Genomic DNA, 19,875 nt, shown 5'->3' on the forward strand with positions numbered 1-19,875 from the left:
TTTAGACCTTCATTAAGTAGTCTTAATTACAATTGTTTATCTTTATTGCCATCTCATTGCATTAAAAAAACATTCTCGCAAATCACAATGGCAAATAAAACATTAAATGAACCGACTGCAAGCTATATCTGATCTTTCACTTTGTAATATTTACAAATTATACTTAGGCAATGCCTGTTAAAGGTCTCTTTAGAACAGAAACTGAGTTTTTAACCGCCTTGTGTGATTTACATCTCCTCTACAATATTTAACATTCATTTTATTGCTATGGCTATAATTTTTACTAGATATATCTTATTACACTCTTACCTTTTGTTCAGGCACAATGTAAGCACCAAGTTTACGATAAAAACCTGCCATGCAAATAACGACATCATTAATATCTTTTCAGATCTGAGGCATGTAGATTGCAGCGTCGTAATTAGCGAGGCCGACAGGTTATCTGGGGTCAACCGCTAATCTCAGCGCTAATTAAAATTTAGCTTGCGCGGCTCATATAAACAATTAGCGCGGAACAATAATGAGTGGAGTGATGGAATTCAAAGAGGGAAGGGGATAATAAATGCTGTGTGTGTGTTTGTGCGTGGAGAAGTGGCTGAATAAATCAAGGGGACAGTGGTTCCAACATGCTTACGGGGCTATGGTGCAGCAGAGGTAGGCAGAGGGAGACACACCAGTGTGTGTGCAACCAAAGATAGAGGGGTCCCAAACTGGTGGCGGATGATAGGGTTTAGACACCAAAGGAGGGAAGGGGAGATAAGGCTGTAAAGGGATTTGATGGAAATACATGAAAAGGAGCCCCAAAGTGACAAAAAAGCGTGACTGTTCCCAGTATGACAGGTTAAAAAAAAAGTGAGCTTGGGACCTTCCAGAGCTTAAATGGAACAGAGCGATAGTTCTACCTCTCTCCTATCCCTGAGCCTCATATTCCTCCTCGCCCTCTTTACTTCTTTTCCTCTCTTGGCAATTTTCTTGTTCTTCCACAGAAGCAGCCGCCTGCCAAAATGACGTCTCCGGTTCTTGAGGCGACAAGGCCCTCGCCAGATCTGAAAGGAAGAGGAGGGGAGGGGGAGGAGGAGAATGATGGAGGGGAAACTGAAAGAGAAGCAAAAGTAAACAAGTGCAGATGGTCCAGGTGTTGCTGCGGTGCGTTGTTGGATGAGGATATGGGATGCAACGCTGTCTCGATACCGAAGCCCAGACCAGGAGCAGGACCAGGACCCTCTGAGGCAAAGTCCCCAGCCTCAACATCTCAACTGTCCCTTATTCACACACGCCTCATTCTCGCCAGAACACAGTCGCACAACACTTGCATTGCACTTCCTACAGCCTAAAGGGAAGAAGTTGAGGGAAATACACAACAGTGGGTTTCACTCCGTGCGAGTATTTATAGTACAGAAGAAGAGAAAGACTGACTGCTGGGACACATTCAATCCCTTCCTGAAGGAGTTTTCCAACATCTCAGACTGACTGGCACATTGAGGAAGAACGTGTCATAAAACTCTTGTCACTTATTCTGGTCTGTCTAAAAGCAAAATAAGAAAAACTGTTTTAAATCAATTTTCAACTGGGCTTGATTTTTAGCACTTAATAAAACGTCGTTAAAGACAATGGACTCATGTTTTAAAAGACATTGACAGCAATTAAGGCAATTGTTGAAAAGGATACATCACATAACTCGTTCTCAATGATTGTAAGACTAACCACATGCATGTAGCGGCATTTTTGCCTCAATACAAGTGGAAACAACGCTGTAATGAAATCCAAATGGTGCATTTCCAGACTTATGTTTTGATGTTCTGAACTTATGTTGCTGTACCAGGCTGGTGTAGGTGCTAAGTGATCTAAGTGTAGATGGTGCTTGAAGGCCATGAAGGTACAGTAGATCGTTGCCTTCTCAGGGTCCCCACAGCTGTTTGTAAAGCACACAATACTAACTTCAAGCACAAAAGAAGCATCCATTGCAAAAACAGTGAAATCGACACAGATAATAAAATGATTGTTTTATTCGAGGTTGTGCGCTTACATGCTTGACGTCTAAATCTCAAGACGAAACTCACAGTAGTATCTGCTGCAGTGGAGAAGAATCATTCTGCGGTTAACTGAGGTAGCAGCCAGATAGAGGAGCGAGAGCTGGTGGCAGACGGAGGACGTAGGAGAGGCTTGTTCACTTTGACCTTGCTAAAAATAGTTCATCAAAGGTTATGGCCTGTTAAGAGTCTGAAGCTTATTTCTAGTCTAACAGCCAAACCAGGTCTTTCTGTACAAGTGCTACAACCTTTCAGGTGACTGCAGTGCAAATTTTGTCATTTATATTTTCCTCATTTATACAAATGATGTTTAATATGGCTTCAATGAACTACTGTTTCTGACTACTAAACTATAACTGAACCCGTGTCCGACATCGTACTTAGTTGGCCTTGCTACTAAAGAATAGAGACCTGGAATGAGCTAGGGGAGGACATCTTCATGGTAGGGTACCAGCAATCAAAGCATCAGCATTGACTTGTGGCAAAGCCAGACTTACTAGCAAACGAAACAGCAAAAATAAGCTAGGCTGGAGGTCTTTGCCGTTCTTGGAGATCACGACCGTCAGTGTTAAAACTGAGTCAGTCCTTAGTGGATCATTCGGGCTGCATTTCCAAGGTCCCGTCCAGGAGCAGTCGGCGCAGTTCCTGGGGATCGGTGACGGGCAGAGAGCACGTGAAGTCCTGGCAGACGTAGGCTGTGGCTACGCCACCCAGCTGGGACATGGAGGAGAGGACGGGCACACGCTGGCAAAGAAAATTCTCCGCGTTTCCATCGGTGAGCATCAGGACCTGCATGAGCAAACCAGAAAAGCAGTAGCTGGTTAGCATCATACTGTTTTTCTATGTATCTTTGAGATCTAACAAAATGGACACTGTGTAAAAATGAAAAGAGTCTGCCACAGCCAGAAGCATCCCAACATGGAATATCGTGGGACTTTCAACCAATGACAAGGCGACGTCAATACTTTAGCTATTACAGTGACATCTGTCAGATTTTTGTTGGAGTCACTGCTGTTTCCTTCTCTCTTGAGCAGATCCTCAACGGTAGTTTGACACAGGTGATCTCCAGTGCATTGACAAGTGTAAGCAGTTTTCTTATTACATATACATCAATCAGGCATAACATTATGACCACCTTCGTAATATTGTGTAGGTCTCCCTTGTGCCTCCAGAGCAGTTGTGACTCATTCGAGAACGGACACGTACTGGTGCAGGTGGGTGGTACTGGTACGTGTCTAAGTAACATCCACACAGATGCCAGGACCAAAAGTTTTCCAGCAGAACATCCAATTGTCAAACAACTTAAGATTTCAATGAAAGGAGCGTTCTGAATGCTATACAGTAAGTAAGCGCAAAGAAAAAGGACTAGCATGATGCACTAGCTATGTGATGGATCCATTGACACATCACACTCGTTCTCTAAGGCTTTTCCTGATTTACAGCTATCTCAATATTATTTTAGCACTGGAAAACCAGAAATGCTGTGTGAGGATTATATATAAATTACATACGATCCATCATCTGCAATAACAAGACATCTGAAAAATAAAATGTGTAAATTAATCAACTGAAGAATGAATCCTTTCATTTGTGTTTTTTAACATATTGTTGAAAGAGAGAAAAGATACTTTTGTTAGATATCAGGCTGCTCAGGTAACATTGTAAGAGACCGGTTTGTCAGTTTTTACTTTCATGTCACCGCGTGGCAGCAATCCAGTCACTGAAGATGAAAGTCGGTGTCACTATGAAAGATGTTCAGTGTGATCGCATCTTAAACATTAAACATTTTATTTGCGTCACCGGATCATGTCAGAATCTAGTTTTCATGAGTTTCTACTTTCCTTTAATGCGGCATCATTCATATATAACAGAATACAGTCACCCAAAGTGACCCTACAAAAACAAGCACATTTAATCATGGGTCGGTGGCTGCCACGGTCTCATGCCTGCAGTAAAGAGAATCATGTGTGTGTGAATGGGTATGTGGTTCACACGTGTTACCTTTAAATGAAGTAGTTCAGAAATAGATCAGCCTTGTCTGGGGACGGGCACTGATAAGATTTTATCGATACTGATGCCGTTATCGATTCTGCTTGTCTGTTGATTCTTTATCGACTCCCTAATCGATTCTTCCTGTGAATTTTTGGTTTAGAAAAAGTAGGTCTTCATGGTTTCGTGCAAACAACAGAAACTTTATCGAGTTTCTAAACAAGAGATAAGAGCTTGTGTAAGTAAACAGATAGGAAATTGGTAACCGGATTCCCACTAGCACGGCTCTGCTAAGACTTAGCGACAGCTGCACTTGTTGGCTGGAGTTTGTCGAACACTCTCTCGGTATTTAATGCCATTGCATCTTCCTTGTTGTCAAGTGAGCATCATGTGATGCGAATGACGTGCTTCGAGAGATTTGTCAAGAAAAGAATCGATAGAGGGAATCAATGAGCATGAAGGCTAATGACGTCGATGAACTGAACCAGTTGGATGCCCATCCCTAGCCCTGTCACACACAAACAATTAATTCAAAAATCAAAAATTATTTTTGCGTGTGGATGTGACTCATGTGGAGGCCCAGAAAGCAGAATATAAAAAGAGGTTGTCTGTCTTCTGTGTGTCTGTCTGATGCATGTGTAGTTTGGACAGGCAGTAGAGCGAAGGTAAAGAGGGCTGCCCTGACCATCCCTAAGGCGGATTCCTGTCAAACACATTTCCTCCCTGCTTGGCACCACATTCGAGAAATGATGACAATGTAAACGACAAGCACAGACAAAGATGCTAAAGAGAGGGAGAAGGGAGCGGTGGCAGGAAGATCACAGGCGGAGAGAGGTCTGGTGATGCATGTCGGGTAAGGTTAATGTATTAAAGGGTATTGATGTAGTGAAGAGTTACAGGCTCTAAACCGGAGTTATTCAGTTTTTAAAATGAAATTACAACAATCAACCCATCAGTTGGTCGGCGCAGAATGAAACTTCTCAACAACTACCAGCCCAGATCAAATTTGCCACAAATATTCATGGTCCCTTGATGAAATTTCCCACCGACTTTGCCGACCACGGGATGTTTACTCTCGCGCCATCAAGCGATTGACCGTTAATCATGTTCCCAACAGTCCCAGCTGTATTATTTGTTAAGCGCTAATCAGTCAAGCGAACGCAATGGTGAGCATGGTAGACATTATACCTGCTCATCATCTGCGCTAGCCTGGAAGCCATCCGAACGTTCCTCCGCCCACAGGATTTCTGTTGAGGAATTTCAATCTGGAGTCTCTCTGTTTATAATTTCATCTGAAGGCCCAGATGAATCATTTGGGAGGGCTTTATGTGGTGAAGGACCGAAGAGTTACAGCAATGGAGTCAGACATGTCATCTGAGCGCCGTGGAGTTGAATACGAGTGTAATTGAGTGCAGAAGTATTTTTTTTTTGTTCTATCGGTTGAAACGCCCCATAATGAAATATAAATGGCGCGTTACCAGGCTCTCATTCTCATCATCATCATTAGTGTCAATATGGAAACATTTCAAATGATACGCATCTCCTCCTCTTGAGTAATGAATAGAATAGACATGTTAGCTCACCCATAAACTGTAGCCTCGCCGCATACGGCCAGTTCATCCTGAGGCGTGTTTGGTCAAAGCTTAAACAAAGTTCCAAGTACCGCTAATTCCGCCTTCATCCTGAATCCTTACTCGGCCATTAGACCTAACGCTCTTGCCGCCAAGACCGCCGTGCGAAACAGATTGAATCTCCTTCCTGTCTCAATGAGCCTCCTGTTCTGATTCGATGGACGTCTCGATGCGCCCCAAGAGCTCCACTCGGCCATTCAGATGCCCATTTGTGCCGGTAGCCATCTGCGCGTCTAAAGCTAAGAAAGTGTCAATGGGGTGCACTACCGGAGGCTATCTCTGCAGTGGCGAGGTATTTCTGTTTCCATTACTGAATGTGGCGCATGCTAAAAAAAATAAAATATCCTCCTCTTTAGGGGATGATGAAATGATGCTGATCTGTCTCATCTTATCTTGTTCTCAACAGTGATGCTGGCACACCTGTTAGATGCAGCCGAGAGCTGAAATAACATTATTTCGGAAACACGGGAAACCGCGCCTTCCCCCGGAGCGCCATGAAAACATTTTCAGACAGTGAGACGGTCAAGAGAACGCAGGAAGGCCCGGTGAGGAGTGTGATGGAATGCAGTCATAGTGGTGTGACCGGTTGCTATGGAGACTGGAGGAGGATTTCCCCCGCCGAGCCGAACCTTTAACTCCCCGTCTGGACTCTTCTTTTCGCCTGTCAGCGAGACGCAGTCCCCTCCCCGGGTCCGGGCCGCATCCGGCCACGCGGCCTCATCTCAGAGGTCGCACAGTAGTCTGTCTGCGTCAAATCAACACCCGTCTTAAAAACACCCCTGGGGACCGTGCTGAATCAGTGTGTGTGTGTTTGAGTGAATGACGGAGAAACGGACCAACACAGAGAAACAGGGAGACAGATCACGCGTGAATGTCTCCGTGAGGCTTGTGAACGCGCCGAACGCAAAGTGTGTGGTCTTGTGTTCGGCTCACTGCGGAACGTGCAGGTCCGTGAGTGAAGCTCCAGCAGACAGCACAGTTGGCTACACATGAGAGCACACTCAAACTCCCACAGGGTTAATCCCCTTATATTTGGCAAACCCTGAAACAAACACACATAAACACACACACACACACACACACACACACACACACAACTCCCACCCGTTAAATGTCCCTACACTGACAGCTCCCTCCCTCTCTCCCCCTCTCCCTCTGCCAAGCCAACCGAGCTCAGCCGACGCTTGAAGAGAACAGGCAGTACCTGCGCTGACAGTAACTCTCCAACGAACGCAGCTTCAGGAAAGCGTTCGCAAAAAAAAAAAACTAAGCCAGCGTGGCCGCGACTCACGGGCCGTGCTTTTTTTCTCTGAGGTGGAGAAACGCAAAGAGCGCTTTTAAGAGCCGCTGTCACACCTGAGGAAGAGCGATGGCGCTGCCCGTGAGCGCGCCGCGTGCAGCCAAGCGTGAGATTTACATCCCTTTCACTGTTGTTTGGTCCCCCACACACACACACACACACCTGCTCAGTCGCCACAACAATCTGGCATCTGGACCACCGCCCCAGGACAGAACACGCTGCTACACAAAGTCGTGGGAGAGAAGGTGTCGCCGCAGCAGAGGCATGTGTGGCGAGCATATTGTCAGTCGTCTGCTGACACCACTTCGACATCAACTTCATTCACTCGTCTGGGAGAAAGGAGCTGACGGCCTCCGAAAGACATCTGGACGTTTCAAAGGCAGGATGAGGTCAGAGACACAACTGAACGAATAAAAGGTTTGCGGCATCTGATTTGGGAACGTCAATAAGTTTAAGAAGCTGGGGGAGGCTGAAATTGCCCCGTTGTTTGCGAGATTTAATCCGCAGGTCAATGCGTTTGACATTTGTGTAGCGCAATAAATATCCTCTCTTTTCTGTGGGGGAGCAGCCTCCAGAATATTGTGATGTGTAACAGTATGAGCGGCTTCTAAATATACAGGCAGGTGACACATGAATGAGGAAAGGAGGCTTCCATACAAGGGCTCGCTCAACGCTTGCTTCGCAGTCGTCAGATCTCAGCCCAGTTTAACACCTCGACGTCCAAATACTAGTTCGTATTCGTATGCGGCCTCGAATCGCGCACGTTTATTCGGCGCAGCTGTGCTTTTTCGCTGCGCTGACATCTGCAATGCATATCTAATTCTGTCACTGACAGGAAGCAGACAAAGATTTGGGGAAAAGTTATTGGTTGTTATTGGTCGTGATTGGTTGCGGGACCGTCCAACTATCGGTAAAAACACGCCCCCCAGTGAAATCCAGCACTCTAAATAGAAAAGAATTTAAGTGTAAGTTTTATTCCTGGTTGATGTGGCTGACATTAAATATGGTTTAACATATCAGTATTTTTAATTACTCACTGCATGCTGCCAAAGCTGAGTATGATCGTGTGTTCTGTAAATAGGATAATGCACATTGTCTCACACGTATACATGAAATAATATATAATATAACCAATATATCATATGGTTTCTTACAGCTGAGAGCAGTTTGGGTTAGTTGGATTTTTGGTACCTTTTGATTTTTTAGTACCTAAGCTGCTCTTCAACCATAAAAGAAGAAATACAAGAAACCTTCACACCTCGGAAATTTCCCTCAGACCTGAAAAACACTTGCGCGTGTCACTTGTTTACCTTCTGTCTAGTGTCAGAATGACCAATGGAGGCTGTTCTGACGGTCCGTTCTGTCCTTTGTCACGCCGGCCATCACTTTGCTGCCGCTGACAGTCTCTACAAGCCACTCTTCACTAAATCAACAGCGTCTGCAGGCGGGATGTGAGGACGCCTTGATGTCTGAACGGAATTAACAGCCTCTCCCTTCAATCAGGCCCAGGCACCTACGACACACTTCATCAGCTTATGTTGCGTTTAGGATGAAAGGGAAATTTGTAAAAGTCACATAAAAGCGTTGTCAAGTTAAAAACGCAACGGAGATTAAATCTGAAATATGAGCATCACAAGGACGACGTTTGTTCTCTCGAAACGTCTCAAGATTGTTAGAATATTTGACACACTTCTACAATAACACTGATACTTCAGGGCCTCATCACTCAGGGAACCGAGCCAAAGGATGACTAATCCATACTTGTTTAGCAGTTGCCTTTTCTGTAAATATGTGCCGGTGACTTCTCCGTCTGTTTAGCTCCCAGTACAACAGCACGTTGAGAAAAGACCAACAGCTACTACTTTGTCAGAAAATCGTTGCCACTATAAAGATCTATAAAAAGTCAGTACGTGTACGACGGATCCAAGGAAGGCTAAGCTCACTCTGTATTGTTTCAACCGACGGCGCTGGCAGTGGTAGCTTGTTTGATGCAACATCCAGACCAATCACGAGGCGAAGAACACGTTTTTGAGAGCTAACCTCGATTTATGCTCCTGTGTTGAGTCCACGCCAAAGCTGAACCGTCTCGAAATCCAAGCAGACCGCGAGAGGTGTCACCGGTCCAATACGCACAGAAACTCAACACAGCTGACGAGTTTCTGATTAGAAGTCGAACCAGGAGGCAAAGTGTAGCTTGATTTGGTGTTCTTCATTAAAAAAAACAACCTTTCACGGGTTTAGGATCATCTTGGCGACAACAGTTAATGTTGAAATGTCTCCAACTTCTAATCTGAGGTGGTGTTAATTTGTGCTTTTTGTTGCTGGTAACTCTACTGGATTCATCCTCTGCAACTTAAGGTACTGTTGATGTTTTTTGCGACTGCTCTTGAGGATACAACAATAGCTGATTTACTGGATTCTGTATACTGTGTATCAGCCTATAAATCAGCCTACAAAACAGACTTTCTCTTTTTAAGTGACTGGACTGAAGACCAGTGTAACATGTTTTAATAAATTCCTTGTCAGAGACCGTGGCTCTCGTTTTAGACGGTCATATCCTTAGAGTCGGGGTCAATCAGCTGGAGAACAGATGAACTGCGCTGACCCCTGAGAACCACTGGCAACTATCTGCATGTGTGAGATTAAAGACTCCTGGACTCCAGCAGAGGTGATTCATTACCGCTCATTCGTACGGAGGCCCAGAATCTGACAGAAAATACAACATTCATCTTCTTTCCTCATCACATGAAACGGTTCGCTCGAGCATGTGCAGGGAAACGGAGTCTTATGTCGCATGCGAAGGCTTTACCAGCCAGAGCATAAGGGCTGTTACATCACGCGGCAGAGGATATAATCTGCGCCCTAGAACACATTTCATGCTGCAGTAATGTATATGTACGGAAACATATGCTGCCTTTTAATAATAGCATAAGGGATCTACTAAGTAAGTGGTGCTGGATTTACAGTAAGAGGAAAAAAGTAACTGAGAAGAAAAGAAACTGACTGAACCACAAGGTGTCCCAGTCTATTAAATTGTATGTGACAAAAGTGTGTTATTTGAAAGGAAATAGGGAATAGAAAGCACTATTTATTTTTTTCTTATTTTATAGAAAGAGATTGATCTGGTTTAATCAAAAAAAAATAGAGTCAATGCCTTCCATAATCTGGGATTTCCTTTCTGCATCCATGGGCCCCAGAAAAGAACATGTACAGATTTTAAAACGATACTAGACTATATTAATAAAACTGGCCATTGTTTTAACTCAATGCAACCTAAAGCGGAAACTGTTTAAGTGTTATATTATTATTAAACGGTACTTTAAGCATCATTTTTGAACTGCTACATTTCAGCATTAGAAATAAAAGATTAGTTGATCAGTCAGTTATGAGGACTTGAATTATTTCTGGGAAATTCCATCTAGATTTTATGGAAAAGAATGACACGTGAGGTCACAATCCTAGTTTCAGAGGAGATGATGAGCTTTACTTACAGACATGGAGACAACTGGTGAGAAGACAACTGTTCTGTTGTTTTGAGGACGGATAATTTGAAGGACTTTGCTTTTACTTACGGAACTGCTTGTTCAGCAAAGTAGAAGAAGATTTATGCAGGGTGTTCTCCAACAGAAAAGTCCTCCAGCATGAATAAACGCAAATTGATTCTTGGCATTGCTAATGAACAAATTGCTCAGAACAGCTTTCCTCACTTTGACTGCCAGTGAGATGTTGGCTTAGCTGAGAGTCCTTCCAACTATCCATGGCCACACAAACCGTTTAGCTGCACGAGTTATCAGCTGCTCTTTGCAAAAGATCAAAGTTTGTAGATTTCAAAGTTTGGAAAGCTTTTTTTAATGCTTTAAAATGATTTTCCTCTGTTTAAAAGTGATTTCAACGCTAATTTATTTCAAACAACTTTTTAAAAAAAATCTCTATTCTGTATCTACAATGGGTGATACAGTAGTGTATTTTAGTTTTACTGCAAATTTTGAAAGAGAAAACTGAATAAAACATTTAAAGTGAAATATTCTATACAACACCAACTTTATCATGCTCTTTCCCGTTATCAGTAATATTAATACAAACTTTGCATATTCCCATTTAATTCAGTTTGCAAATATGCTATCAAATAAATGGAAATTCAGCAGAAAGGATGTTGCATTGTTAATGCACAACCATTATTAATTCAGCACAATGACATCCTGAGGAAAAGTCTACCTCATAAATAGAACAATGGTTAAACTAAACTTGGCGAAATACGCAACTCCTACTGCATCCCTGATTACACTGACTGAAAACACTCACAGCCAACAAGGATAAAAAGAGAGTCAACATGGATATCTGTGTTAGTGTGTGTGAGTGTGTGCACGGGCGTTTTTATCTGGTCAGCGTGGGTTTTATTTACGAAGCGGAGATGTGGATAAGCGAGTCGGGCGACTGCAGCAGACGAGATACAACCACAGGAAGAGGATTACATCTCAAACAACACCACTAAAGCTGTCCAGTCTCTGCTGGATACCGCCGCATACATCCACCTCCCCCATAGCTTTACGGCTCCATTGGCCCACGGTGGCGTCGCTGGACCGACGGGAGGGAAAATCACTCAGTCGAGGAATATCGGACGTTTCAGAATGACAAGTCTAAGGAGGGTGGAGCGGGAGCGAAGGCGAATTTTAAAATCATGATGGTGCGTACGTGTGGCTATCTGAATGCGTTACAGTCAGCCTGGGATGAACTCTCCTGCAAAACCAGAAGCATCTGGGACCTTTCCCACAGCCGTCAATCAACCTGGGTTCTGCTCTCTGGGTGGTTATTGGGCTTAGCAGGTCATTAGCAAGAGAACGGACCAATCAATTCTTCGCACAAAATGCTAAGCACAAACAAACACACACACACATGAAGGAATGGAGGGATGACTGAGGGAAGAGAGCTCAGAGATCACTGAGCCCAGCTCTAATCCTCCTCTGCGCTGTGTTGTTACCAGAGCTAGTTAGCCTCCGACTGGGCTCTCCATATCCAGCCAACCCCTTCCTTTCCTCTTCTCTTATCGCACTCCATGTGACCCTGCTAACTCATCCCCACGTCTCTAAGGTCTTGTTAGGGATTCCCACTTGTTTCCCTCCGGCAGATGTTTTCTAAAGGGCGCTCTCTCCTCTTAAAAGGCCAGATTCCCTCCATCCCCTCATATCTGTTTCTTATCCTATCCTGTTCTCCTCTGTAGAAGGGCACGGTAAATGGAAACATATCAATTACAGTTATGTCCAACGAGGGATTCTTATATCCTGTGTCTTAAATCCGAAGAAATCCCTGTAATACATTTAGCTCTGCTGTCCCGCAGTTTGCAATCATCTTTAACACTTGCCACAGATAACTGTACCGGATCCCGCACCTATCGCTCAGCTGTCTTACATATGTATACTCCAGAGAGGGCAAAAAAAATGTCTCCTTCTCGTAGTGTAACACAGACATTAAGTGGATAGATTATGGGGTTGCAAAAGCACAGAGGCTGATTAATAAGCAATGCTGGCAGAGGCATCTGGGCCAAAAACAATTGGAATTCACAAATAATTCAGCTTGGAAGGGACTATTCAACTCATAAAGACTACACACATAAATTTTGCAGCAGAAATTCATACGATGAGGCACACTCAAAGCTTCTCCCGAGATGTTTTTTTTGCTCATTATCAGAACAGCCCTGAGAACATCAAAAAATTTGCACTTTTCAAAAGAAAAAAAAAAAAAAATCCCATTGCATAATTTGTCAATTCTACAAAGATTTACCAGCATGCAGCGCGAGACAAACTGCAGAATATTTATTCTTACTGTGGATTTCATTAACCGAGTTTCAAGTTCAGATTTAATCCCTTTCACAGGGGAAAAACATCCACAAAGAAGCTGTCACAGTGTGACATCTCTGTCAAGTGGCCTTGGAGCGGTATTTAAGCACATATGCGGGGTAATCTGGATATTTGTTTTTGCTTTTGCTAATAACAACCATCATTCAGACGAAGCTTTACTCCCTGACACACTTAGCCACAGTCATCTGGCTAGCCACAAATATTGTCCATCTTGTGACAGTACAATGTTCTGCTGGGAAACTTGTGCACTCGGTATTTGTGTGGATGTTACTGAGACATAGCTCCACCCCACAGCAATGACACCACAGGACTCCCTCCGAAGGCCCGTGTCCATTCTCTTATGATTCACCACTGTTTTGGAGGAACAAGGGAGACCTACACATTAGTGGTCATGATGTCATGACCGATTGGTGTATGAATTTAAATTAATAATAACATTTTTAATGTTCCCATTCCAACATTTAACAAGTATTAGCCTTGCAATAACTCGAGGCCATACTGTAGAGGAAACTAAAAATGAATTCAATTAGAGCAGGAACAATTAGCTGAAGAATCGGTGAGTCAAGAAAATTAATCGGCGCATGAATTTCAGCACAAGTTCCATCAGGAAAACCAGTAGCTCCCTCTCGCTTCCACTCTTCCCACCTCAGACTGGGAGATCGGAGATTCGAGCCAATCCTTTCAGACTTCTCTACAATCTCAACCAGCCGGTCAAATTTTAAATACGTTCTCATACGCTGCTGATTTCAAGTGCTGCAACCCTCCTCCACCTCTCTGACCTCCAGCCTTCACATCCAGGGCCCAGATCAAGCTCATCAGTCGACTCCTCACCACATGCAGTGCTCAAGTATTCTCTTCTTCTCCTGAGCTGCAATAAGTTCAACCTTACTTTCTCCCTCCCAAAATACATGAGGAATGGGTCTAATCTCCAATGACACTGTGCTTGTAACGGAATGAAATCTTTACGAACGACTCGAGAGAAGTCTCTCTCAATAGAAATCATTTCAAAAATTAAATCATAACACTTAAGGAAAAAAATATAACAATTGACATACTCTCTAACGTAAGATTCTAAGATTTCACATCGCTTAATATTAAGTGAAGAGTAAATACTGAAAGTGGTAGAAACAAACTTCTCCCTCCCAAAGTTTTTGAGTGGGAAAGCTGATCTGGAGTTGCTCTGTTGGGAACCAATTAAGCTTCCAGCAAAGATCTCCAGGGCCAATCAAATCATTTGGCTAAGCTTTACGCGGTGATGGACAGACGAGTAACAGCAACATCGTCATATGCATTGATTTGACTCTGATTGCTTGTAGGACCATCCAGTTTTGTGCAGAGGAATTTGTTTTGCTCAGACCTTTTTAGAGAGAGACCGACACAGTACGTGTAAAGGTGTAAGTAGTAAAGGTGGTCATAATGTTTTGCTAAACCTGTAGTGATGGTTTCATTTTTAACTTGTTTTGACTGTTAGTTTAGTTTTCTTACCACTTCCTGACTACGTTGCTGTCTTATTGTAGAGACCAGCTTAGTGTTTGCACCGACAGCAACTGCCATTTTTGACAACTATTGATTCCATATCGTGAGTCCTTCTAAAACTGCTGAAAGAATCTAGAGATAAACTGAAAAATTACAGCACAGTGTTACATCTGCTGTGCTTACACCCATAGCTGTTCCCCTTCTATACCTTTCACACCTCCATCGGAGGGAGACAGAGAGCAGGAAAGCAGAGATACAGACTGCAGTAACAAACACAGGGCAGAAGAACAGGAATGAAGTGTGGGGAGGAAACTAATTCCTAGAAAGACTGCACCTCCTCCGCCTCAACAATTTCAGTCGGTTCCCGATCAACAAACCTCGACCCAACTCTAATCAAGCTACATTTCTGTGTAATAGAAAAATTAACCACAATATATTGCAGCAATTATAATCACGACGACGTTTGAGGGCCGTAATTGATTACAACAAGCAAAGAGTGCCGAAAAACATCTGAGCGCAGGGATGAATTGAGAAACACAGAGTCTCATGGTAAATTAAAATGGTAAATAAATTAAATGGATATGATCTGTCTGTGTGTGTTTGTGTGTGTTTAGATCAGCATGACTTGGGTTCTGTGTTCCTCATTCACCACAATTAGTTTATTATGGCCTAAAAGGAATAAATGGGTTCAAACAGACATGTCAGACATGTTCTCTGCTCATAGGACTCTAATGTAACATGGAACAAAATCCCCTTATTCACCCTCCCTTTTACATCCTATTTTATCTCATTTAACGTCCTGTATGTACATGATTCTCCTCCTTGACCCCATCATACATTTTAATCTTTATCCGTCTTATACAGATCCTCTCTCTCTTCTAGCCTAATGGGCTTTCAGGTTATCATATGCATACATTTCCTCCGATGGGTCTTTGTCTTTATCTATTAGAACTATTACTATTAATATTATTACTGTTATTATTATTACTATTGTCAAGTCTTCATCGCAAAGCACCTTGGATAAATTGATCATTTCAAAGTAATCGCTGTTTCCCCAAGCACAAAGAGAACTCAAATCCTCCCACAAGTTTTGGATTCCTCTCCATGACAGGGCTGTGGTCTTTTTTTTTGCCTTTCCAAAAGTCTAACATAACAGCCAAAGAAAAAGAAATGAATTAAGGCTGTCGATGGATTAACATACTTTCGCACGATTAATGCTTTTTATAGTTAATGCGCGATTAATCGTGAGTTATTATGTTATTTTTATTGCTACAATCCAACCCGATGACAAACGCTGCCCAGAATATGCTCCAGAAAAAAAGCTCCATGAAACTAAGCACTCAGAAGATGTGTTATGTCACGGTTGAGGGCTGTCCACCATGGTCTGCCTTTGGCAAGGTTACAGAGGGCACTCTCTGCATTGGCAGGCATTGCATGTGTTAGTGGGTGGCATTTGGGACTTGACATGCTGGGTCGAGTCATAAAGAATATAGCAGATTAAACAGCATGTATGTTGACCTGTTACTGACAAGGCCACATCCACTGTGTAGTACTTCCCACCTGAAAGGTGAGCATAATGTTAGCAGTTCCATTCAGTTTCTTATTTGGGTTACTCCACTGACTTACCTTATACTCCTTCATAATCCATGGGAGTAATTAGCTCTGTACAAGATCAATGCTGTTTCCGTATTTACATGGGTCATTAACTTATAGATACTGATTTCCTGCTTGGGCAAGCAGCTTTAAGTCCTATATGACGTGATACGTTCATCTCCCATCGCTTTTGTGGCTGACAGTTGATCGTTCCCGGCTCCGGTTGCCAGGGCAACCCTGTTGAATATTCCCCATCCCAAATGTTTCTGAGTAAAAAAAAAACAGGCACAATTTCACACAACTTCACACCATCTGGGTTTCCCCCAATGCTCCAAGATCCAAGACAACCAACTGTCATTGGCTGTTGCCTCTAAGTGAACATTACATCAGTTACTGCACACTTTACAGCTCCACATGTGGGCGGACACTTTTTTTTATCCCCCCATTTATCATTGATGTTGAGCTTCATTAACATTCCTGGTCTCTTTTCGCCACCTTGCTGCTAGTCTCTTCCTCTGTGTGCACCTTACGCTGCTACTTGCTAACCACATTAAGACCTTTTCATGTTTTAAAACGAGCCACTGAGCATTTAGGTCAGTTAAACAGCACATTTTCAACCCGCTCTGTGAGCTAAAGTAAGCTCCATTAGTAGCTAATGGGTTTCATCAATTATTCAATTAAGAAAGCTGTCATAATAGAATCAACCAATCAATTAATAGCGTAAATGCTTCACTACCATTTCTTTCTTCCTCCCTCTTGTCTCTATTGCCTAATTACTAATGTCTTTGTGAGTGTTCGTACTCTACACGTGTAACGTCTTGTCTTTACATGCTGCACGCGGTGTGAGCTGAATATTCAGGTGTGCATATATACCAGAGTAGGTTTATGAGCTGAGGTCTGCGCCTGCTTGGGTATACGCTGTGTTTATGTGTGTGATTCACATCTGCTGCAGGCAGCAGAGCCCTGGAAGGCTGCTATCTCATTCCCTGTGTGTTTAGTGTTGTGGGGGATCATTGCATCTCAGCCCGGCTGAGATAGCTGCTAGTGCCGCTAATGACTGGCTGTTCCTAAAACATCTGGAGACGCACACTCTCCCTCCTCCGTGTTACTTGCTCATTTGCGACCCCACCCCCCCTTCATCTCACTCCCAGGCTCAAAGGAGGCTCATTTGAACAACATCTATATCTGACGTGTCACTCTGACACACCTGTCTAGTGGGCTTCTGTGAACACGAACCCTTAAATAATGCACATTGTTTCATCTTTGTATTCACTGTCTAAGAAGATATAACCAGTGCCAAGTTACAACTAAGATATTCTTCCTATCTGGGCAGACTGAGCAATCCTGACTCCTAACAGTAGGTCAAGTATGAATTGTTTCTTATTTTTATTTTTATTCATCGTATTGGTCCCAGTAGTAAACACAACTGCACTCCTCAGGTCACCATTCTCTTATCTGTCACTGTATGAGACCTTTGTAACTTCACATTTTTGGTGTCACCACCTCTACCGTCATTGCTGTCATCAGCAACACAGGCTTACAATTAGACAAAGCTTTATTAGGTTGAATAATATGCATTAAACAGATACTATGTTATTCAGACAAAAGTGGGGCTGACCTGCAACTACTTTCTTGAACATCTCTAGAAACTCTGCACCAAGAAATGGACATTTAAAATATTGGCCTTAACTTGTACCTTCCTAAACTATTCATTACAAAAGTTAAGGTGCATTTGTTCATTAGTTAAACTGCCATGAATAAATTCACTTAAAAAATAAACCTGTCTTGACACAACACTAAACCTGAGGCTCTTCCCAAACATTGTATTGTAACAGCGTCCATGTGATTAACCTGACTGCAGCAAGGATGAGCATGTGACCAGCCCTGGCTGGATGTAGTAGCAAACACAACATAGACCCCCCTTAATAATAGATCCATCCTGATAATGGCTCTATCTAGCTCAGTCTTCTCTGTCTCTCTTCAGGGACCTGGAATAGCCTGATGTTACTGCAGCCACTGCCTGATACTGCACAACTCATCTATATTTCAATAGGGCCCTGTTGAGCCTGGGCCCAGTGTAGGGACATTTAACGGGTGGGAGTTGTGTGTGTGTGTGTGTGTGTGTGTGTGTGTGTGTGTGTGTGTGTGTGTGTGTGTGTGAAAAGGAGAGGGGGGAAGAGACGGAGTGTGTTCCTGGACAATAGCTGCTTTAATTTAGTGTTCTAATTTTGGTTACGGGCTGATCGAATAAACAGAATTCAGTGAGCGGTTTAACACAATCAGAGCGCTGGAGCTCTGTGCGACTGTGTTTTCTTTGTTTCGAATTGAACGTACTCAGCCAGAGTACAAAGTGACAGGCAATGAGAAGCAGAAGATCAAACTGCAGTGAGTCCAGTTGTTGAAAGAATATCTCATCTTGATCCTCCACTTGTACAACAGCACACATACACCATTCAGCCACAACATTAAAACCACTGACAGGAGGCAGTAAATAACTTTGACCATCTTGTGACTATTCAATGTTTTGCTGGGAAACATTTGGACCTGGTATTCGTGTGGATGTTACTTAGATATGTACCACCCACCTAGACCAGACCAGGTACCCCCAACACCCAACACAAGGTGTGGACATCTCCTCCACTACATCTCAAACTGATCATGTATCTGTAGGATGATCCACAGGACACAAAGGCCCCCACTAACAACATCTTGCTCCAGGAGGACGGGGTGGATGGCCCCTCGCTAAGGGCCATTCAGTCCCTGTACCAAAGGAGAGCAAGTTCGGTCTGTGTAGCCAGAATTGGACTCGTTCCCGGTGAGGGTTGGACTCCACCAGGGCTGCCCTTTGTCCCCGGTTCTGTTCATAACTTTTATGGACAGAATCTCTAGGTGGAGCCAGGTGGCGGAGGGTGTTGAGTTCAATGACTGGAGGATCGCGTCCCTGCTTTTTGCAGATAATGTGGTCCTCCTAGCTTCATCGAACTACGACCTTCAGCGCAGTGTGAAGCGGCTAGAATGAAGATCAGCACCTCCAAGTCTGAGGCCATGGTCCTCAGTCGGAAAAGACAGGATTGCCCACTCCGGGTCGGGGAGGAGGTCGTGCCTCAAGTGTAGGAGTTCAAGTATCTGGGGATCTTGCTCACGAATGAGGGAGATCGACAGATAGATCGGAGTGGCATCTACAGTGATGCAGGCGCTGAACCGTATCTGAAAGATTGGAGACACAAGCGGCCGAAATGAGCTTCCTCTGCAGGGTGGCCAGGCTCAGCCTTAGAGATAGGGTAAAGAGCTCGAGCTCCTCCACGTCGAGGAGTCAGCTGAGGTGGTTTGTGCATCTGGTGAGGATGCCTCCATGACACCTCCTTTAGAGGTGTTTCGGGCATGTCCCACTGGCAGGAGGCCTTGGGGTCACCCCCCAGGACACGATGGAGGGGTTATATCTTCTATCTGGCCTGGGAGTGCCTAGGGATTCCTCCAGAGGAGCTGGTGGAAGTGGCCAGGGAGAGGGCTGTCTGGACCTTCCTCCTGAAGCTGCTGTGACCGCGAACCCAGACCCGGGTAAGCAGATGCACATCCAGGCGAAGACTGAGACGAAGACGGATTGCCTAGGGTAGATATACACTTGGGACTATATTCAGGCAAAGCACTGGCACAGCATCGCTACCAAGTGCAGAGACACTATGCCGCGCCTGAAAACCCTCAATTTCCATCAACACACCAGCGTGACTGGTTTTCAGTCATTAGGAAAATTCTGCGAACGACTGGCTAATTGGCAACTCTACATTACAGCGCCCATGCTAAGCTTAAGCTAACAGTTGCGCTGCCAGATTAGCACAATGCCTGGACTGATTTAAAAATGCTTTTTTTCCACATATCTAACTCTGGGGAATCACATAGGGGTGCCGTATGCCTCTAAGAATTAGACACACTAAGCATTGAGATGTCAGAAAAGGTCTTTAAGGTCAACTAACGCCTAAGAAGAGATAGCTGGGAAGTTATTA

At 43.8% G+C, this 19,875-nt stretch overlaps 1 protein-coding gene across 2 annotated transcripts in view; it reads right to left on the reverse strand.

The window, feature by feature from the left end:
• Nucleotides 1-1,988: 1,988 nt before the first annotated feature.
• The window catches only part of spata20 (spermatogenesis associated 20), a 40,379-nt gene continuing 22,492 nt past the window's right edge, over nucleotides 1,989-19,875 (reverse strand). For both annotated transcript variants that reach the window (XM_047610029.1, XM_047610028.1), the window contains one exon: nucleotides 1,989-2,819. In XM_047610029.1, coding sequence (XP_047465985.1) covers nucleotides 2,625-2,819 — 195 coding nt within the window. In that variant the 3' untranslated portion in view covers nucleotides 1,989-2,624. The remainder of the gene's footprint in view (nucleotides 2,820-19,875) is intronic.

This window comes from Mugil cephalus, chromosome 16, assembly GCF_022458985.1.
Source record: "Mugil cephalus isolate CIBA_MC_2020 chromosome 16, CIBA_Mcephalus_1.1, whole genome shotgun sequence".
NCBI classification, from domain to species: domain Eukaryota; kingdom Metazoa; phylum Chordata; class Actinopteri; order Mugiliformes; family Mugilidae; genus Mugil; species Mugil cephalus.